This window comes from Canis lupus, chromosome 26 (genome assembly GCF_003254725.2).
Source record: "Canis lupus dingo isolate Sandy chromosome 26, ASM325472v2, whole genome shotgun sequence".
Lineage (NCBI taxonomy): Eukaryota > Metazoa > Chordata > Mammalia > Carnivora > Canidae > Canis > Canis lupus.
In genome coordinates, this window is record NC_064268.1 from 24,522,174 (window position 1) to 24,544,474 (window position 22,301).

General features: G+C 44.2%; 1 protein-coding gene and 1 long non-coding RNA gene across 13 annotated transcripts in view; one reads left to right on the top strand and one right to left on the bottom strand.

Moving 5' to 3' along the window:
• Positions 1–752: 752 nt before the first annotated feature.
• Positions 753–12,495, bottom strand: PIK3IP1 (phosphoinositide-3-kinase interacting protein 1). Of its 3 annotated transcripts, none has more exons than XM_025474603.3 (6): positions 12,361–12,495; positions 11,295–11,411; positions 11,086–11,205; positions 9,965–10,132; positions 9,788–9,866; positions 753–2,420 (listed from the first exon to the last, which is right to left on the bottom strand). In XM_025474603.3, exons 1-6 carry the CDS (start codon positions 12,443–12,445, stop codon positions 2,216–2,218), a joined length of 774 nt encoding a protein of 257 aa, XP_025330388.1. In that variant the 5' UTR covers positions 12,446–12,495; the 3' UTR covers positions 753–2,215. The 3 variants fall into 3 exon arrangements, with proteins under 3 accessions (XP_025330388.1, XP_025330387.1, XP_025330386.1); XM_025474602.3 differs by having other exon boundaries at positions 9,965–10,141; XM_025474601.3 differs by having other exon boundaries at positions 9,965–10,165.
• Positions 12,313–22,301, top strand: part of LOC112676834 (uncharacterized) — a 33,698-nt gene continuing 23,709 nt past the window's right edge. For 6 of the 10 annotated variants that reach the window (XR_007406228.1, XR_007406229.1, XR_007406227.1 and 3 more), the window contains exons 1-2: positions 12,655–12,794; positions 20,156–20,505. This is a non-coding gene — a long non-coding RNA (uncharacterized LOC112676834). Of the gene's footprint in view, positions 12,453–12,654; positions 12,795–20,155; positions 20,506–22,301 lie in introns of those variants that run through there. The other 4 variants (XR_003146736.3, XR_007406231.1, XR_007406232.1 and 1 more) reach the window with 3 other exon arrangements.

Here is a 22,301-nt window from a genome sequence, read left to right on the forward strand (position 1 = left end):
CAAAGGTGATTTCTCCCAGAATTTGGGAAGTTCAGTTAAGGACAGAATCTGGTTCCTGGCAAAACTGATAATATATGGTGCCCCTTGTTTCTAGAACTATACAGCAATGCCTGGGCATGGGCAGAGGTCACCCTGGGTGTTCCTAGAAGCAGAGAACCTGCTGCTGAAATCTCACGCTGAAAGTCCAACAATTTCCTATTGGTAGCTTCTTCTCCAGTCCTAGGAGTCACCCCACAGGGACCTTCCTCTACCTAGAGCTGCTTCCTGCAGCTCAAGGACCCATTCCCCTCTGCACACCTATCCTTCCCTTTGGCTGCTACAGCACCACCACCCATCACTTCTATCTCCAGCCCCTGCAAAGGGCTCCCTGGATGTTCATTTTAACTACTTCCACCTCCAGAAGAATGCTGAGGGGGGAGAAGATTTGCAGTGACTGAATCACCTACGGGGAAGCCAGCATACCCATCTTTCCTACAACTTCCACCTGAATGATTCCTAGTGATGCCAGAACACAGCAGTTACCCGCATCAGTTACAGGGCCAGGGTTAATGAAAACACAGGTGTGGACAAGGTAACCAAAGCTAACCAACTTATGGGAGGAGTGTCCTGGCACCCCGTAAAAACTTGACAATACAATTTTTTGTTTTTTTGTGTTTTTTTTAAATTTATACAAGTCAAATGCAGAGCAATTTCCTGCACTTTATATGCAGGTATCAGAATGAGGTATATAAAACATGTACACAGAGAAATGCTTTTATAGAAAAGTAGAAACCAGTAATGTACTGTTCTTTTCTTCGGTATCAACTAACACCAAGGGACCCTTGAACCCTAGGTCCCCTCAGCAAACCACTCCCAGGAATAGTCTGCTGAAGAGAATGGGCCCTACTGACCCCTCCCCCCCATGTGGGGCAGTGGAAAGGCTTTGGGAAGGAAGCTCTGGATAGGGAGCACTACTAAGGCCTCCAAGTGTGACATCAGGGCTTGGAGGCCCTGCTGACCCACTGGCTCAGTGCAGCACAGTGCTGTGGAGAAATGTTATTCTCCTCTTGGCCATGCCAGTAGCTTGCTCTATGACCTTAGGCATCACTTTACCCCTATGGGCTCCCAGAGGGTCCTGTGTCCAAAAGGCTTGAGGAACCCTAAGGTCCCTCCCAATGGTTCTGATTGTTTTACAAGTTAGGGGTTGTGACCCTAGCCCTACTATCCCCAGGAATGCACTAGCCTGGAGGCTACAGAGCCACCTGCAAACTCAAGCCACTGCCGGGGCAAGTCCTGACGTACTTTACTACCTTGCCTCTGAGCTTAGTTTCTGGGTTACCCTCTCAGAAGCAGCTCACAAGGACCCACAGTGTAATCCCCATAGGTTAATTGGCTCTTGTCTTACCCCTGCAAAATGAAAAGAGGTCATTGTCCACCCTGAACAGAAACTGTCTAGGGTACCCCAGGTCCCCTCAGGTCCTGTGGCCTAAAGCAGCCGTGGATCCTTCTCTACCCTCTTCCCAAGTGGAATGTTCAGTGCAATTCTTCCTTTCCTTTTGAAACAGGAAGAGTCCCTGGGCCTGGGCCCAGGCCCAGCCCATGGTTATCAAGGCACATCACTGCCAGCAAAGCTGGAGCACCCCCAGGAGCCCCCAGCCTAGATCCCATTTTCAACCCACAGTTTTGACTTCTGTACAAACTCGTTTCTGGTTCTCAGAGGTCAGTAGGGAGTTCCATCCCAACTATTTTAAAAACTAAATATAATTTTTAAATCCTGACTCTTGACCTACTTGACCTGAACTATGGATAACAGTATGCGCCACTCAAGCCCACAGAGAACAGACAGGAGGGTGGAGACTGAGGCCATCTTAGATAATAAAGCATAGAGGAGCCTTGGGGAGCTCCCTGTCTGTCCCTGATTCAGTTCTGGGGCATAAGCAATGTTTGGAAGCCCTGGTCAGCAGCACTGCTGTGGAGGCCACCGCTAACTCCATCCACAGGCAAAATCCTGCTCCAAGGATGGAGGAGGAGCACTGGTAGGATCCTACCCAGCCTTACCCTTAGCACAACCTCTGCTTCTGTTTTAGAATTCACCAAAAAAAAATTAAAAAAAATAAAAAAATAAAAAGTCAAGGGAGGGTTTTAACCACAACAAAAACTATAGATCCTCCCAGCTGTAGGAGGGTAGGCTGTCCTGCACCAGTGTCTGCATGGGCTACTGCCCATTAGTGGCAGCTCAGGCCCCAGGCGTGCCTGCCTGGCCCATGAGGGGAGCGCTGCCCTCCTGAAGGTCCACTGGAGTCTGGTTGGTGTGGACCACAATAGTCTTCTCATCCATGATCTCACAGGTGGGGTTGGTGAAAGCAGACAAGGGTAGGGTAATTCGTTGCATCTCCCTCTCACACACTTGCTGGTCATGCTGCTCTTTCAGGTCCTTCCCCCTGGCAGGAAAAGAAGGAAGCATTCAGGCTGTGAATGCCACCCGCGTGGCTTTGCTCATTAAATAGCTTTGCTGGGGGATCCCTGGGTGGCTCAGTGGTTTGGCGCTGGCCTTCAGCCCAGGGCGTGATCCTGGAGACTCCCATGTTGGGCTCCCTGCAGGGAGCCTGCCTCTCTCTGTGTCTCTCATAAATAAATAAAATCTTAATAAAATAAAATAAAATAAATAAAATAAAATGAAATAAAATAAATAAAATAAAATAATAAAATAAAATAAAATATAAAATAAAATAAAATAAATAAAATAAAATAAAATAAATAAAATATAATAAAATAAAATAAAATAAAATAAATAAAATAAATAAAATAAAATAAAATAAAATAAAATAAATAAATAGCTTTGCTGTACCCAGGCAGGGGTAAGGGCTAACCATGGTCACAGTGAATCGGTGGCTGATACACAAGATTTCCATTCTGCCAGGTTATCTTAACAAGAAGCTCCTGTACTTCTAGTCTCTGCTTCCTCATCTGTAAAATTGGTGTAGTAGCATGAACCTCAACACGGCTGCAGACAGGCTCAATGAAGATAGCGTAGAGGAGAGACTCTTAAAGCAAGATATGGTTTGTTCTTTCAGCCAAGGGCTTCAGGAGACCCAGAGAACCATCTCAGTCCTATCCCATAAAGTCGTGCAGAAAGCTGACCTAAGGCAGTTGTCTTATAATACAGTCCTTGGAAGGTATGAGCCCTGGCTGGAAACAAGGATTGTCCCCAGCCCATGCAGGGGGGCAAAAGGGGCTGGGGGCTGCTCAGGTCAATGGGAAACAATGAGACAGTGACCATCAGATCCCTCCATGTTCACACACACCTTTGAATTCTCATGGTGCTCAGTGACCATGTTCACACCTTTGAATTCTCATGGTGCTCAGTGACTCAAGCAGGCCATGGTGTTGCCCCATTTTACTCAAATGGAGTATTCACTCCATGCTAAGGACTTTGTGTACATTATCTTACCTCATTCTTGGCTGAATCCTAGGAATTAGGTCTTATCATTCATTTTACAGATGAAGAAATAGCCCAGTGAGGTGAAGGAACTCTCCATTAACATAATGGGTTCAAATCCAAGTTTGTTGGACTCCAGATAATAATCAGAGAAGTTGACCTGACCAGGGTCACCCCAATGAAATGGTGGCATAGGGACTCAAACCTAGTCTTCTGGTGCACATGTAGGGTCCTTCCCACTGGCCTGGACCATGCCCATTGCAGGCCAAAGGGTTTGGTGAATGCCTAGCACACTGCACACCAGAACCAACACCCAGGAGGACCCAGATCAGCTTACTCTGAAATCACAACTAAACACATGGGCTCAATTGTCAGAGGAAATCCTCCTAGAAGGAGCCTGTGCCAAAGAGGCCTTGAAACAGGCATATGATTAATAACTTGGTGAAATAACACAGGCCTACTTCAGACAGCAAGGAGATAGCTGAGATCAGGTAGATTACACATCCATCATATGAGGTACAATGACAAGTTTCTAGAGACTGAAGGATATTGAGAAAAAAGCAGGGCCTGGAGGGGCTGAAGTCTGCAGAGGTGCCTCAGAACTGCCTTTAAATCAACCAGTTCTCTTGCATTTTAGTACCAGCTTAGCCTTGGCTGTGTGACACCTCGCAAAACATTTAGCCTTGCTGAGCCTTGGTTTCCTCATCTGTGAAATGGGGATAATATCTGCCTCAAAATAGGATAATGAATGTGAATGCATGTTGAAAACAGTGGAACTGCTGTAAAACTCATAGAGGAGGTTATTATGATTTTGCCCTGAATATGACTTGACTCACCAAGCAATGTTATCTTAATCTGGTTTCCCAAGGAAACTCCTACTGACCAACCAAGGCAATTATTGTTTATGTGACCTCCAGCAACTCCTCTCTGGACCTTAATTTTATCATTTGTAAAACAAGGACTTGGGCTTGATAACCTCCAGGGCCCCTGACATACTGTAAAATTCCTCACATGAGATGTACTGATTCCCTGTTTTTCATTGTAAGGTCACAAAAGGCAAAGTTGTGAGCTCATCTCCTTGAGTCACCCTGGGTGACTGAGTTTTTGCATGTGCAAGCCTGAGGCACTCGCCCCATCCTTATCATTAGCCCCTGTACTGGACACCACCACCTCCTACAGCAGAAGAACTCCCAGAGCATCCCAAGAGGAAATGGAGGGACATGGGAAGATGGTTGTCTGGACCAAGTGTATCCCCACTCAGCCTAAGATTTATTTTGCCCGTGGGCACTGCTCATCAGTTTCAGCTGCCACCACATAAGGAAACACTTCCTTCCATAATAAAACAAAAAGCCAGATCCTTCAAGGTTGCCCATGTAGGGAAAAACTTTGACAATCTGGATTTAATTTTACTAAGGGAGCCCCAAGGCAGCAGAAGGCCAAAAGGCAGTTAATGAAAGAGGTGGAATATGCAAGTGTCCTTTGCCAAGGCCTGAATTTCAAAATCTAAGGGGCTGAGGAGGGAAAGTGAGAACTCTTACATCCTGAGTACCCACTAAGGTGCCAGGAAATGACCTTCCCATTATCTAGGATGAAAAGAGCTACCTATGCACCTACTGGATATAACACACTTTATATATGTGCCACTTCACCACCAATTTTGTAAGATAGTATAATCCACATCTTATAGATGAAGAAACTGAGGCATTGGGAGTTGTCCTGCTTTCATCAGCTACCTTCTTTACCAAGCATCTGGCTGTGGCCAGCTATTGATAATTGTCAGGCTGCATCAGAAGTCTTTAGGGGAAAGAAATCAATTCATATTAATGGAGCAGAATAGGACTGGAAGAGGGATCCCTGGGTGGCTCAGCGGTTTAGGGCCTGCCTTCAGCCCAGGGTGTGATCCTGGGGTCCTGGGATCGAGTCCTGCATCGAGCTCCCTGCATGGAGCCGGTTTCTCCCTCTACCTGTGTCTCCGCCTCTCTCTCTCTCTCATAAATAAAGTCTTTAAAGAAAAAAAAAAAAAGAATAGGACTGGAAGAATAGCCAAGGGTAAAGGAAAGAGGTGCTGAGATTCATCTGGATTATGGTCTCATCCATTTAGAAGCTTCAAAACACACCCAACCCCACGGGCCTCCTGTTAATGGTGCCTAGGAGTGCTGGAGATGCAGAGGCTGTCCCCAATTCCTTTTAAGATCTGAGAGAGGCCACCAGGCCTGCTGCATTGACCATCAAGCAGCTCAGCCCCTTCTTACTGCCTTTGGGGGTAAGGGGTGGCCAGGCTGTTGTCTGGCAGCCAAAAAAGAACAAAAGGCTTATTCACTGACTCAGCTCCTCTCCTACGGGGGTAGAGTAGTGTTGACTTACAGTTTTTCCCTTGCCTTTTTATCAGAAAATAAACGCTCCCTCTGAATAGCACAGGCACTGCACTTTGGGCAGAGACAGGGAGCTTCAGACTGGCTGGCTGAACCTCGTAGCCTAGACAACCATGACAAAGACCCGACAAGCTGAGCCCTCACCCACACCCACCTGCGGCCCTTACTCCCCTGAGAGGAAGCTTGGTTCCTGCTTGCCCTTTCCAGGCAGGGAAAAGCCCAATCCCATTAGCCTCATGGTCCTTTGCAGAGTTCAAGTGTTGCAGTAATTCTATCCATGACTGCTCCAGAGCCATGATGGGGATCTGGGCTGGCCAGAGACAGCAGGTGTGAATGGCTGCTGCCTGCCTCTGACATCCTCTTTGAGGTGCTGAAAACACTCCAGACTTCCTTCAGGCAACACAGGTTTCTTCCAATTATTCTTTCACTATTTTCCCAGTTGGAAGTAGTGCTGTGCCATACTCCTGCTCACGAAAAGGTCCCCAAGGCAACTAAGGCTATGAACACAAACCCTATACCCAACTACGCTAATTTCATTCTCACAACAAACCTACATGGTATCTATTAGGATCTCTGTTTTAGAGATAGGAAGGCAGATGCAGACAGGTTAAACCATTTATTTAAACAAATAGCAGAGCTGGGATCTGAACCCAGTACCGTCTACTGCCACCAGCAGTTAATACTGCCCTTTTTTTTTTTTTTAAGGAAATACTAGAACTAAGAGGATCATTACTTCTAATCTGACTTTACCCTTTTTACAGATGAGGAAACGAGGGAAGGTAAAATACTTGTCTGGTGTCACACCTAGAACGGGCAGCAGTTGGAGAACTACATTCCTGGTTCTTTTGATTTCTAGACTCAGCTGTTTTATTTTGAAAGTTTCCATTTTTCCTACCGTCCTTTGCAATTCAAGCAAATTTTCATGAGCTGCTGAGCCTCGCTGGGCTTTTGGGAGATATTGGTAATCCTTAGACACATCTTACTGGCTGTGTAGCTTGGACACGGCACTTAACTCTTTTAGATCTCAGCATCTCACTGTAAAATGGTGTAAAAAATGAATCTTGTCAAGTGTGGTCATGAGGCTTGGGCCAAATCATCAGGGAAGAGCATTCAGTAGGGCTGTATTTATTTAAAAAGCATGCAATTAATTTTCACTGCTACTATGATTATCTAACCTAATTGGTGTTCTACTGCTTACATCTAATACTTATGATAATCTTGGGTGGGTGAGTATGGATGTACGGAGTGGGGGAGAGGACATATCCCCATTCAACAATCAAGAAAACAAAGTGCAGAGGAATAGCAGAACCTACATTCAACAGCTCTTTCCAGGACACTCTGTTCTCTGACAGAGAGAGATGAGAATTGAGAGCTTGCCTCTAGCCCACATGCGGTTTCCTGTTATAGTCTGTTCTCAGAGCACTTTTGCTGAGGAAAGGGGTGGTCCGGTGGTTAGTGACGGGGAGTCTGGTGACTTGGTGCCTTGCCCTAAGCTTACAGGACAGTAAATTCAAGGCCTCAGGGCAGTCCTACGACAGCCCAGAGAAGCAAATTTAGAAGAAAAAAGGCCTGGATTCCTTATTGGGCACAAGAACTAAGCTCAGAATTAAGAATGTTTAGTCAGTTCAAGCACCTGAAGGTGTGGAAATTGTCACAAGATCGGAGAGGAGTCAACTGCTATCCAGTGGCTGAGTAAGGAGGAAATATTTCAAGGTCTCAACTCAGCCAAGAGTTTTGGGTCTGATTGTGGATTGTAGGCCAGGGTTACCATATCATTTCCTCTAATTCACTGAAATGAACAAGCAAGTGTCCCTGGACCTGCCATGTTAACCATCCCACTGGGGCAATAGCCTCACGGAATGGAAGTCAGCAGACCCTCTTAGGTCAATACTTGGCTCTCTCTGAACCTCTGCTTCCTGAATCATAGAAAAACAGAGAAGGAACAAGGGCTCAGAGAGTGCTAGTACAGGACTCACATTTTACAGAAAAGAAAAAACAGCTGTCATTTACTGACCACTTACTGTGTGCTACACACTGAGCTAAGCTCTGCAGTAGGAAATAGGAACAACTTGCCCAAAATCACACAGATAGCTAGTTCATGGCAAGAGTAAGACGTGGCTCTACCAAATGCTAGGTGTATGACCTCAAGCAAAGTATATATCCTCTCTTTTCTCAGTTTCCTATTGTATAAACTAAGGATAGGGGGCCTGGGTGGCTCAGTCTAGCTCGGGTAGTGATCTCAGGATCCGGGATTGGGCCCCACAACATTGGGCTCCCTGCTCGGCAGGAAGTGCTTCTCCCTCTTGGTCTCCCTCTGCCGCATTCCCCCTCACAGGGGGCAGGGAGGGGATGTTCTCTATCTCTCAAATAAGTAAGTAAAATCTTTATAAGTAAATAAAATAAAATAAAATAATAATAAAATAAAATAAATAAATAAAATAAAATAAATAAAATCTTTATAAGTAAATAAACTAGAGCTAATAACAGCCTTTACCTTATAAGGGTGATTGTGAGAACTGAATTAAAGCATGTAAATTGCTGGAAGCAGGGTCTGGCATATGGTAAATGTTCACTTTTGCAGTTATTGTTGTTATTCTTAGCCAACACTTTTCATCTGTAAAATGAGGCTGACTACATTGTCTCTAAGGATACCCTAGGTTTATTTAATGCTGGGTGACCCACCAGGGCTGTGAGCTCAGACACAGCCCTTACCACTGGGAAATGCAGGCCACCATATCGCATCCCTTTCAGAAAGCCTTCTCAGATCATAGAAGAGAAATATCACAAGTACTCAGGGCTAGAAGTCAAGTTCCCTGATACTGGCCGGAATGGAAAATAATTTTTCCAGAACCAGCCAATGCTGTAAAAATGAATGCAATTTGGGGCTTATTATCAGGTACCCATCATGGACTTTGAGAGCCTTTTCCACATGATACTTCAGGGGGCCTCTCAAAGTGAGCACTCCTCCTCCTATTGTCCCAGCCACAGGTCAAATCTCTGAGTTTCCCAGGAGCCTCTTTGGCTTCCTCATAGTGGTGATGAGTAGCAAACAGGTTCTATGTCCTCCAACTCATTTTTCCCTCCTATTCTAAAGGAGATCCCACTGCTTATAGCCCAGGGAATTCAAGCCCCAACTGCAAAAGGAGTGGCTAGGAACCTTTTCTAGTAGGATTTTATTATGTATTTTTTTACAGGGGGAAGGGAGGGGTGGAGAGAGAGGGAGAGAATCTTAAGCAGGCCCCATGCCCAGCACAGATCTTGATGTGGGGCTCAATCTCACAACCCTGAGATCATGACCTGAGCTGAAATCAAGTTGGACGCTTAACCGGCTGAACCATCCAGGCACCCTTCTAGTAGAATTTTATAACTCACAGAAAGAATTCAATTTCTGGAACCCTGCAATGAGTGTCCAGCCTGATTCCTACAGTGCCACTCACTTCCATACCAGGCATGTTGTATTAGACAGCAGAGAATTTGATATCAAAACAGGGACTCCTGTGTAGCTCAGCGGTTGAGCGTCTGCCTTCAGCCCAGTGCGTGATTCCAGAGTCCCAGGATCGAGTCCCAAGCAGGCTCCCTGCATGGAGCCTGCTTCTCCCTCTGCCTAGGTCTCTGACTCTGTATGTCTCTCATGAATAAATAAATAAAATCTTAAAAAAAAAAAGATATCAAAAGAGCTGGCTTTGAACCTAGGCACTCCCAGGTACTGTGACCTTGGGCAAGTCACTTCACCTCTCTGATGAAAGTTTCCTCATCTGTAAAGTGGGAAACAAGAACTCCTACCTCACAAGGCTTTTGGGTGAGGAGTAAAGGCACCAAAGGAAAGAGTTTGTCCAAGGTCACCTGATAAAGACTAGAACCAAGTCTGTACATCTTAAGCTAGTTTTCCTCTTTCAATACTTGACTTCCTTTTTTGGGTATGTATGCCACAAAGAAGTCTGATTCAACTTTATGTACCTTCCTCCCCTCCTTTTAGCCCAGAAGAGAAGCTACTTACCTCTTATAGGTATAGCCCAAGACGATGCCAGCTCCGATGGCAATGATGATCACCATCATGGTAATGCCCAGCACATAGCCTACCAAGGACAGGACACAAGATCCCATTAGCCTCACCCCAGACAATGGGAAAATATTTATTGATGGTTCGCACAAGGATGGGGTGGGGCAATCATACCCAGGGTTCCCAGGTCTTTTTTCTCTTTGGAGTTGACCCGAACCCGTTGGCTGATCCCAATCACTGGCTGCACGGCTGCTGCCTCACTCCGGGCGGGCAGGGCATTGGCAGGAGGGAACAGCTGCACCTCATCTCCACTTGGCACTTCAGACGCCTCCTCAGTGTCTGCTGTGGAGGCTGGAGGGGATAGGGAAGTGGTCTCTGGAGGTGAAGTGTAAAATATGTCTCATTAGAGTAGCCTGAGTGAGTTCCGCAGCTGGAACTGGCCTGGAGTGTTGGGGGAGGAGAGAAGGGGGAATGGGTTCACCTTACAATCCCCACACACCCCAGGGACAAGGCCAGGTCTGAGGGGGCCACGCCACAGTTGGAACACGGCAAAGGTGGAGGAAGGACAGGAGAACGAGCCCCTCCTGCCTCCCACGTCATCTGCTCAAACCCTTGCCATCTCCCAAGGTCCGCTCAGTTGCCCTCTTCTCCAAGGGGTCCCCCTCCGCGCTTGGAAACAATTCCTGAATCCACACTATTTGCCAGTCCCTATGTTACATGCGCTACACATTCGATTTAATCTAATTTTAGAGAACGGCCTCGCTGCCTCGAGAGCAACTAGCCATGGCTCTGGAGTCTAAGAAACCTAGATTTAAGTCTGGACCCTGCCATCGCTTTCAAAATGTCGCTGAACTTCTCTGCGGCTCAGACCCCGACTCGGTCTCTGTCCAGGGGCGCCGTATGCAGAGTGCCTAACAGGGCAGAGCCGCTCCACAGACGGCCGCTCGGCGGCGAGGGAGTCGCTAAGGGCGTGGGGCCGGGAGTCAGGTCCCGTGAGCCGCCGGCGGCTGCGCACCAGGCCGGGAGCGCGCGGCCAAGGGGCAGGGCCTCGCCTCCCACGGTTGTTTACAAGGCGCTCGCGGAGGATGAGCTCACTCGGAGAAGCGGCGGCGGCCAATGGGCTTCGCGCCCCGCGGCCTGGAGACAGCCCTGGCCAATCGGACGGCGCGGGGGCGGGGCGGGGCCGGCCGGCGACGCGCGGACGCACGTGCGCGGCGGGTGGAGCGGCCGCTCCCAGGCCGCCCGGGGTGTGGGGGTCTGGGGGGTTCCGGGCTCCTCGGAGTCCCGGCCCGTACCTGAGCAGCGCAGGTCCTCGCAAGGCCGCTTCTCGGGAGCGCCGGCCTCGCCGCTGACGTAGCACCAGGGCCCGCGTGGGTCCCGGTCCGGGTTCCGGCAGAAGCTGTGGTTGCCGGCGTCTGGGAGGGGAGAGAAGGCGCCATGGGACGGGGCCAGGGCCCAGGCCGCGGCCGCCGCCCGCCGCGCGCCGCCCGGGGCCGACACTCACCCGCCGCGGAGGCAGACGCCAGGCGGCTCTGCGCCTCCAGCCAGTTGAGGCAGCGCAGGCCCGGTGCTGGGGAGGGCTGGTCCGCCCGGTACAGGTGGCCGTTGTCCCAGAAGCAACCTGTGAGGAAGAGGAGCCCCCGCAACCCCCAGACCCTGAGCGGCCGGCAGAGGAGTCGGACCTGCCCCGCCTGGGCGACCCTGGGCCCGGCTGGGCCTCCCTGACCTCATGTGGAAAACCCGAGCTGCCTTGAAGGGTGGTTGTGAGGCCGGAAAGAGAAGGAAGAGAAAGCGCAGAGAAGGAACAGCGCGTCCAAAGCCCCTTTGGTGTCCGGCCCTCAGCGCTCAGAGAATGTTAGCTTTTATTTTTGTAAGCCGGCAGGCGCTGCACAAGTGCACAGGGTTGTTACTCTGGAACTTATGGCCACTTTGGAGGAGCGTGCAGGGGAGACTTGGGTTCGGGTCCCTTTTTGGAGATGTTGGGAGTTTTGGGTCGGTGGGCGGCCAGGCCTGAAATTCATCCCTGTGTTGTAATTCCATGTTGCATAAACTGGGGTATTCCTTTCACGGATATGGCCACACTTGCACTGGCAACACTCCTCCCCAAGAGAATTCTACAAAAGCCTGGATTCAGTCAGGCAAAAGAGAGCCTCAACCGGAGGGAACCTGCCTCATCCACTGCTTGGATGGGATTCCAAATTCCCACTCCCCTCAGCAGGAGAGCCTGGGGGACGAGGGCCTGTGCTGCCAACCACACCAAGCAAAACCCCTGAAAAGAACAGGACTTAGGGAGTAGGGGAGATGAACCCCAAATTCCGTCCACTCATGAGCCACAGGCAAGGAAAAGGAAAGTAGCTACTTGCTTTCGTTAATGACAAATATGGAGCTGCAAGCCCCTGACAGGGAAAGGAGAAAAAAGGAGAGAGAAAAAGCCTTCATGGAACAAGAGAAACCAGCAACAAAGCTTCATTTCCTGTCATTTTGCTGTCAAGTCTGGCTATGCTTGGGAAATAGCTTTACCCGTTCTACTTCATTTAAGTTGCTGCAGGAAGGAAAGATTGTAATCTCACCTCCAGATCCATAGGCTTCTGCTAGGAGCATGTTGCTGATGAGGAATGTTTGCACCCAGGCCAAGAGCATCCTCACCTCCTTCATCTTGCAGGTGATTGACCAACCAGTGTCCAACTGGGTTCCCCTTGGCGTCGGCTCTGCCTCCCAGTCCCAGGCTTGCAGTCAGACCTGCCCTTGTTATGCTCTTCTGGTAAACAGCGTCTCTTTAGAATTGGGAGCTTCCCAGCTAGCTTGCTGCAGCGAGGTGTTTTTTCCGCTGAAAGGCGCCCCCTGGGTCCTAAGCCTCGTATGCCAAGCAAGATCACTAAGCCAAGAGAGGAACTCTGCCCACAGAAGAAAGAGGCAGAGTTCAGGTTGTGCTTAGCAGAGGATCAGTTTGAGATCTACACTGACTGCATCCCCGGGGCTTTTCATCTCTTCTGTTTCCATTTGTGTGAGTATAGAAAGAGTAACTCTGTCAAGAGGCATTATTGTGGGGAGGGTTTGAAATTAAAGTCACAAAGGCAGAACAATTTAGGACCTACTACAGAAGCAGGAGGAACTCAAGACTTCATAGTGGGCTCAAATAAGAGTATCCAGGTGGAAGGAACACTTTATATTCATTTTGGAAAAAAAGGGGCCTTTATGGTTTATACATTTTTATGAACACTGACTTTAAAAAAAAAAGTATAATAATAAAAGTATAATAATCTGATCCTGTGCCAGGATCAGATCAGTCACTTTACTTTGTTTATATTTGGGTTTTGGAGGTGTCATATATAGTAGGAATACGGAAGGGGTCTCTTTAGTTGAAAACACATGTTAGCAAACATTGGGACATTTGCTTGCTATATTTAATAGTCTAGTCTTTCTACCAGCCCTGAATTCATATAGAGGAAGTTAAGTCAAATGTTTGCTTTCTTTCCTCCACCCTGTGGGAAATCCATCGCAGTGATTTATAGCCATCATTAAACCTCACCACATTCATATGACTTAGGCCTTTTGGAGTTAGGCAGAAGGGTCCTCTTCCTGTTTGGCTGACAGTTTGAGTTCCCAGGCAGCCTCAGTAAATGGAGAGACAGAGCAGAGTGATTCTCCAAGATTACCTTGTGACTCAAGCAAATCTCAAAATAGAAATGGAAGACTGTTTCGATCTGAGGGCTTGTATCTTTAGGCAGTAATTTAGGGAGAAGAAAAAAAAACTTCACTAAATAGGTTTCAGAAGCTTTATCAAGGAAGAAAGCTAATGTCAATCCAACCAATCTGAAGTAAATTTGCATTTACTAGTCAGATTTCAGACATGGAAAGGACAGAAATTTAGTTTACTTTTTACAGAAGTTTGCTGACTGTGTTTGAGTCCTTCAGTCCATTTAATAAGACATGTTGCTTTGTTTTTGCAACCATACTCCTGTCTGCCCACACAAGCTTCTGATCTTCTGACCCCTGACTTGGCCTATGCTGGTAATCACACAGAATCTGTAAATTTATTCACATACATATACACAGATATGCCAAAATTTTACAATTTAATAATTGTAACACAGCATTAAGGGGGCCTTTTAAAACACTTTTATTAATTTTATAATTTTTTGAGAACTTACCACATACTAGATATAGTTCCAGATACTGAGAATGTATCTGTGAACAAAATACTTGAAATCTCTGCCCTTATGAGAGCTTATATTTTGATTGGGAAAGATAAATGATAAATATGTAAAGTGTCAGGTGGTCTTAAGTGTTGTGAAAAACAGTAAAACAGGGTCAAGGAGAGAATAATAGGGTGTATTTCACTTGCTAAAGAAAGCTAACATTTTCAGGGAATCAGGTGGATATTTCTATAGGCAGAAGGCCAAAGGGGAAGGGTTCTTTGCACACTTTTTCTTGCGGACTTACACCACTACAAGAAAAATACGATGTACATTTTGTTTCATTACATAAAATATATAAGCTTGAGAAAATGAGAATGCAGCTTTTAATTTCAGAGTAGCAGGGGGTTCTTTTGGATGGATTCCTAAGCATCTAATCTATTGCCTTTGTATGCAGTGAGTGTTCAGTTATTGTCTGATGAAATGCTCCTCAGACTCTGAAGGGCTACTTCTCCCAGATTATAATACTTTCCCCTCTGATTATAACAGAGACAGGCTACATACACAGGCCAGCACTTGTACCATTTTAGATTATCTACTGCACCCAGGTAGGGGTGCCGATATTTCTTCCTCAGAATTCCAAACCTCATTACCTGTTGCTGTTATCTAAGTTTTCTATTCAGAAAACTGCTATCTTCTGTAATTTACACACCTTTAGTATAGAAAGAAACCATATTTTGTGCCATATGTCTTATCAGGAACAGCACTACCTGTAAAAGATGTAAGACAGGCTAGAGGAGATTTTTTTCAGCTTAGTCATTTCTGCTTTTTTCTCGCCTGTAAGACATTTATCTGCGTGATTTGATTTTTTCTGGAATGACAGGCTTGTTCCTCAGTCCTTCAAAGGCATATTCTCTATTATAGTAGGTTCAGTATCTTCCTTCCTCAAGGAAATCAGATTTAGTTCAGAGATGTGCCTTTAATCATCATTGATGATGTTTTAGTCTTATGATCTCGTTTTGAACTTTGCTTCATGTATTGGAGCAATATGGCCATATTTTATGGCTTATAGTTACTCCAAACTCCATATTTATTTTGGAAATATTACTGCAATAATAATATGATACAGCACTATTCAAATACTCATTTTGTTTTGTTTTAAGTTTTTTTATTTATTTATGATAGTCACAGAGAGAGAGAGGCAGAGACATAGGCAGAGGGAGAAGCAGGCTCCATGCACCGGGAGCCCGATGTGGGATATGATCCTGGGTCTCCAGGATTGCACCCTGGGCCAAAGGCAGGCGCCAAACCGCTGCGCCACCCAGGGATCCCCAAATACTCATTTTGGATTGCATATATCCCTGAGGAAAACGTTGTGAGGTAGAGTACTTATATTTTACTAAATATTTCAGGGATGTTTGACTCTCAGTTTTATGTTAAATAATTACTGATCCAGAGAGACAAAGCCATACTGTTAACTCAGGAAATAACTTCCAGAGCATTTTCCAAGAAAGATGGGCAGTTCATTTTGATAATAGGGGATGTTAGTGGAAGAGTTCTAATGAGGAAGCTGTTACAAAACTTAAGAACAACAACAACAACAAAAAAACAAGAACCAGGCAGCCCGGTGGCTAAGAGGTTTAGCGCAACCTTCAGCCCAGGGCGGTGATCTTGGCGACCTGGGATCAAGTCCCTTGTCAGGCTCCCTGTATGGAGCCTGCTTCTCCCTCTGCCTGTGTCTTCATGAATAAATATAAATAAATAAATAAATAAATAAATAAATAAATAAATAAATAAATAAATAAATAAAACAAATTTAAGAACCTTGCACCTGGGTGGTTCAGTGGTTGAGCATCTGCCTTTGGCTCAGGTAATGATCCCTGGAGTCCTGGGATTGAGTCCTGCATCCAGCTTCCTGCGGGTAGCCTACTACTCCCTCTACCTATGTTTCTGTGTCTCTCATGAATTAAAAAAAACAAAAAACAAAACAAACAAACAAACAAAAAAAACCACTTAATCTTTTTTGTCAGCCAAAGAGGGCTAAATGTTGGTAAAAATCTTTGGAATAAGATCCAATGAAAAAAAAAAAAAAATCCAATGAGTTGGCTCCAGCTATTCTCTCCATATAATGCACCGTAGAAGTAGCTACTGAGATTTCGCTGAAAGATATTTGGGTGTATAATTGTAAACTGAGCAGAGGATGACTTTATGAAGCTTGTTAAGGAAATCATATTCCAATATCTAAGCCCCAAGGACATTTTCTTTGAAAGTATGGCCTTCAATGAGTTAGGTTATTTGCATTTTGATACACAGTTAAGTGTTTAATAAATGTTTGAGATAAAGAGGAAAAGCAGAGTACCACATAAAGACAAAGAGTCTAATAAGCCTACAGAGAATAGTAATTTTTTAAGGATAAACAATAAAACAGCCAAGAGAGTTTGTGGATAATAGGTTACTTTCAGAAACAAGACATTCTACACTGAAAAACTGAGGAGCCACAAAAGCAGAGAATTTGGGAATATCTCATAGCTGGTTTTGAGAAATAAAAGGAAGAGTAAATTTCTGAATGAGAGTAGCTTTTTACTTAGAGGTCAGTCTTAGAAAACATGGGTTTTTACATTGAGGAAAACACAGTATTTGGTATTGCAGGGATAACACTAGAGACTATAAACTTAATTGGCTAATAAGACTAGGCTGTTAATATTTAAGGTAAATTAACCCAGTAAACTACAGTGATGCCACTTTTGGAAAGGAATGTAATATTCTTCAATCTCAGTAAACTGGAGCTGCAGCTTTTAAAATTATCAACACCCAATATGAGCTTTAGTGCTGACATTTAAAGCAAGAGAAGCAGTATGTCAAATAATTAAGAATGTAGGCTTTAGGGGATCCCTGGGTGGCTCAGTGGTTTAGCACCTGCCTTCAGCCCAGGTCGTCATCCTGGAGTCCTGAGATCGAGTCCCAGATGGGTGCTCCCTGCATGGAGCCTGCTTCTCCCTCTGCCTGTGTCTCTGCCTCTCTCTCTCTGTCTCTCATGAATAAATACATAAAATCTTTAAAAAAAAAAAAAGTGTAGGCTTTAGAAAGACCTGAGTTCCAGTCTCAGCACTACAGTATAGTTTTGGATAAATTAGCATCCGTAATTCTAAATTTCCATAGCCTGTTATTATCATGATTAAGAGTACAGATACCAATGTCAGCATTCAAATCCCAGCTCTGCTTCTTATTAGCTATGTCATCTTAGGGAAGCTACTAAATTCTCTATGATTCAATTTCCTCAGGTGGAGGTTGAGAGAGAGAAAAAATAGTACCTATACCATTGGATTGTTGATATTCAGTCCTGAATAAATATTAGCTGTGTCAGTAACCTCTAACTTCAAAGTACTAGTATATATCTTTTTTTTTTTTAAGTACTAGTATATTTCTATCTTCCAGAAACTTAAAATCTGGTTATAAAGATCAGGCTAACACAGGAAAATAAAAACATTAAACAGCATTTATAAGTAGTGTTAAAGAGTATGATACAGACTATAAAGGCATATTGATTCAGTGATTATTAAACATCCACTGCATACCTAGCAGGCACTAAACTGAGTATCGAGGATATAACAGTGAACTCTACAAGGTCCTTTTTCTCAAGAAGCTCCTAATTTTGTGATAGAGCAGATACTAGTAGGCAAAACAACAGTGAAATAAATGCTACAGCAGAGATTAGTACTGGGGGCTGTGAGAACTCACAGGAGGGGCTTATGACCTACATTTAGGAGGTTAGGAAAGGCTTATCAGAAAAAGTAAAATCTGAATGGGGTAGGAATTAGTGTTCTTGGCAGGTCAGACAATGTGCAGAAGCCTAGAAATGTAGGCTATCACTATGACTAGTGGGGAATTCAGGGTGGTGATTAAAATGAGACCAAAAAACATGCAGCTGAAGAGCTGAATACTTACTGACCAAGTTATGGAGGTTTCTGAGTATAGATTTTATCCTGCAGGTGTGATCTTGGAGTCTCGGGATTGGGTCCCGTGTCGGGCTCCTTGCATGGAGCCTGCTTCTCCCTCTGCCTGTGTCTCTGCCTCTCTTTCTCTCTCTCTCTGTGTCTCTCATGAATAAATAAATAAAATCTTTAAAAAAACAAAACAGTTGCTTAGGAGTTCTAAGCTGTCAGGGAAAGGGAGCAGGAAAAGAAAAGTCCTGAGTTTGGAATTGGAGCAATTAATCTTGGCCGAATACTAGGCCTAGTCTAGGCAGTCATGTGGCATAGGATCTATGGGTTAATTTTAGGAAGGCAATGCTTTTGACCTAATCTTTGCTCTGTCTTCAAAATGTAAAAAAAAAAAAAAAATGTTCATCTGTGTATTTTAGGTGTGCCAAGTCCTGGACTAGGGTGTTTTCCATGAATTACTTTACCATTCAGGGTTGTAGTTAGCATTTGAATTTACATAAATGTGTAAATCAGATGTTTATCTATTAAATATATGCTGAGTCTGGGAATCAAGGTAGCTGGGAAATGTCTGTTCCACCTTTAGAATCCTGATATTTTATTCTCCTGCTACTGTTTATTCTTTCAGTCCCCAAACAGCTCTTGAGTATCCTCTGTGTCAGGCACTGCTTTTCCTTTTATCATCTATCTCAGTTCTCTCCTGGGTGTCATTCTCACTAGGCTGTCATGTGAACTATTCTCTTCAAAACTTTCTCTATTTATCTTTTCTCACGGTTGGCTCCATCCCATCTCCTCTTAAGAAATATCCTTTAAAGGATTTGTATGTCAGGGAATACTAATAAATATTATATATTCTTCAGACTCTGTTACAGTGAAATGGAGAGAAGTGAAAAGGAATCCCATAGGGGCAGCCTGGGTGGCTCAGCAGTTTAGCGCCACCTTCAGTCCAGGGCGTGATTCTGGAGACCTAGGATCGAGTCCCACATCAGGCTCCCTGCATGGAGCCTGCTTCTCCCTCTACCTGCGTCTCTGCCTCTCTGTCTCTCATGAATAAATAAATAAAATTAAAAGAAAAAAAGGAATCCCATAGAAGATCATAGAATGATTGTGGCTGGAAGGAAATGCAAAGACAGGAGAAATCAACATCTTAGTACTCTAAGGCCCACCCGTAAGAGATTGTTGCCCCAATTGCCTTTGCAAAGCCCAGATAACAGAAATGAGCAGTATTATATAAGGCATAAGGGGGTGTCATAAGTGGACTCAGATTGGCCCCAGCATGGCAAGACCCTGAGTCCAATAATAGAAGGTTAAGTACCAGCTTCAAACACTCAGTGTGTTCTCTGAGTTCCTAATGATATTTCTACCTGGAGCTTTCTTTTACATTTACCTTAATGGCTCAGTTGGAAGTCAGCCATCACTGCTAAGTGTCTTCTGTCCTATGCAGTATTGGCAGCAACTTCCTTATTATCCTGACATTAGAAATAGAAATTCTGCCCAGTTGCAGCCAGGCTGTTACTACCCAGGCAGTGGTAGAGCATTTCCACTTTCTAGGATCTTGTACTCTCCAACACTGAGTGGCCTAACCTTTTGTCACCTTCATAAGTCATCAGATTGATAAGAAAGCCTCCTATTCTTAGAATATTTCTGCCATCAGCCCAGAAACATGCTTTTTGCTCTGAACTTCTGCTCTCTTGGATATAGTAGGGAAATCTGCTCCAATAAACATTAAATTGTTAATATATTTAAAGCATTTAGTAGAGTACCTCACACATATTAAGAACTTTTGCTATTATTATTAATGTTGTTGTTGTTACTACCACCATCTAGGATTAGAAGCTAGAGTCTCACTGAACCTCTGATTTTGCTCCTGTTATGCTAGATAGTTTAAGCAAGTCTAAATTATCTGGAAATGGAGTTGAAATATTTGGTTTCCTCTGTTTTATAGCCATTGTCAGTTCAAGGAGTCTTAAAAAGGTCCAAGTATTATCTCATTAGTACTTTTACTTGTTAGAGTTTTAACATCTCCTCTCTGGATTCCTAAAAGACTGTAATCCTCACTTGCCAGTGAATTGGATAATCCAGCAATCTCTGCCTAGAATGATGTACATTTTATCCAGCCATCCAATGTTTACCAACAGTAGGTCAATATGGACAGAAATAAAAGCATCATAGCTAACATTTATTGAGCACTTAGTACATGCCAGATACTATTTTAAATGTCTTTTAAGATTTTATTTATTTTTAATTTTTCTTTTCTTTCTTTTTTTTTATTTTACTTATTTATTTGACAGAGAGAACACAAGCAGAGGGAACAGCAGGCAGAGGGAAATGGAGACACAGGCTTCCCACTGAGCAGGGAGCCCAATGTGGAGCTTAATCCTAGGACCCTGAGAACATGACCTGAGCTGAAGACAGATGCTTAACCACCTGAGCCGCCCACCCAGATTTCCCATAAGTGTGTGTGTGTGTATATACATATACATATGTATATACACACACACACATATATATATACACACACACACATATGTATATGTATACACACTATTTGTCATAAAAACCCTCAGTGCAGGCACAATTATTATCCTTATTTTATAAATGAAGAAACAATTATAGAGAAGTAACTTGCCTAAAGCAAAAGGTAAGTGGAAGAGCCAGGATATGTACCTAGGCAGTCTGATCCCATACCCTGTGTTACAAACTGTCTCACTGTACTGACAGGGAGAACCTGGATTTGCACAGAAGTGCAACCTGGTGCCCCTGGACATTTCATATCAATGGAATCATACATTTGATCTTTTGTGTCTGGCTTCTTTTACTAGAAGTAGTGTTTGAGATTCATCTGTGTTGTAAAATATGTCAATATTTCATTCCTTTCTATGGCTGAATAATATCCCTTTTATGGGTATTCCACATTTTGTTTATCCATTCATCAGTTGGTGGCTTTTTCCACATTTGGCTATTATGAAAAATGTTGCTATGGACATTCACATACAGGTTCTTGTTTGACACTTGTCTTAAATTCTTTGGGGTATATACCCAGGAGTGGAATTGTTGGGTGATTCTGTGTTTAACTTTTTGAGGAACTACCAGTCCATAGTGACTGCACTTTTACATTCTCACTAGCAGTGTGTGAGTGTTAGAATTTCTCCATATCCTTGCTAAAGCTTGTTATTCCCACTCACATCCCTTATTTTATTATTGTCATCCTAATAGGGTAAAATGGTATCTTATCGTGGTTTTGATTTGTGTTTTCCTAGTAACTAATAACAAGATGTTGAGTGTCCATGTGCTTGTTAGCCATTTATCTTCATTGAAGAAATGTTTATTACAATCCTTTGCCCATCTTTAAAAAAGATTTTATTTATTTATTCATGAGACACACACACACACAGAGGCAGAGACATAGACAGAAGGAGAAGTAGGCTCCTCAAACCCCAGACCAGGAATCACACCCTGAGCTGAAGGCAGATGCTCAATCACTGAGCCACCCAGGCATTCCTGTTTGCCCTTTTTTAAATTGGGTTGTCTTTTTTGTTGTGGTGTTGTAAGACTTCTTAATATATTCTAGATAGATTTTTTATCAAATAGATGATATATTTTCTCCTAATCTGTGGGTTATGCTTTCACTTTTCAAAAAAAATTTATAAAAAAAAAATTTATGTAAAGATTTATTTATTTATTTGAGAGCAAGAGTGTGTGTGTGAGCAGGGGGAGGGGCAAAGGAAGAGGGAGAGAGAATCTCAAGTAGACTCCTCACTGAGTGAGGAGCTCCCACTAGGCTCAATCCCAAGACCTTAAGATCATGACCTGAACCAAAATCAAGAACTGGACACTCAACCAATTGAGCCACCCAGGCACCTCTTTTAGGTTTGTTTGTTTATTTTTAAGTAATCTGAATATTCAACATGGGACTTGAATTCACAACCCTGAGATCAAGAGTCACATGCTCCACTGACTGAGCCAGCCAGGTGTCCCAATGTTTTCACTATCTTTTTAAAAATATATTTTTTATTTATTTACTTTATTTTTTTAAATATTTTATTTATTTATTCATGAGAATACACAGAGAGGAGAGAGAGAAGCAGGCTCCATGCAGGGAGCCCGATGTGGGACTTGATCCCAGGTCTCCAGGCAGCACTAAACCGCTGAGCCACCAGGGCTGCCCTATTTATTTACTTTAGAGAGAGAAGGAGAGAGAGAGTCTCAAACAGACTCTATGCTGAACGTGGAGCCAACATGGGGCTTGATCCCACAATCCCAAGATCAGGACCTAAACCAAAACCAAAAGTTGGACACTCAACCTACTGAGCCACCCAGGCATCTCCCTCTTTTTTTTTTTTTAAAAAAGACTTTATTTATTTATTCATGGGAGACACACAGAGAGAGAGAGAGAGAGAGAGGCAGAGACAGGCAGAGGGAGAAGCAGGCTCCATG

Excerpts from the sequence above, each read along its gene's own strand:
- PIK3IP1 (XM_025474601.3), bottom strand. The coding sequence starts at position 12,445 with ATGAAGGAGGTGAGGATGCTCTTGGCCTGGGTGCAAACATTCCTCATC. Across the intron at positions 10,166-11,085 it reads CGAGGACCTGCGCTGCTCAG|AGACCACTTCCCTATCCCCT; the intron begins GTACGGGCCGGG and ends CTTCACCTCCAG. Across the intron at positions 9,867-9,964 it reads AAAAGACCTGGGAACCCTGG|GCTATGTGCTGGGCATTACC; the intron begins GTATGATTGCCC and ends TGTCCTTGGTAG.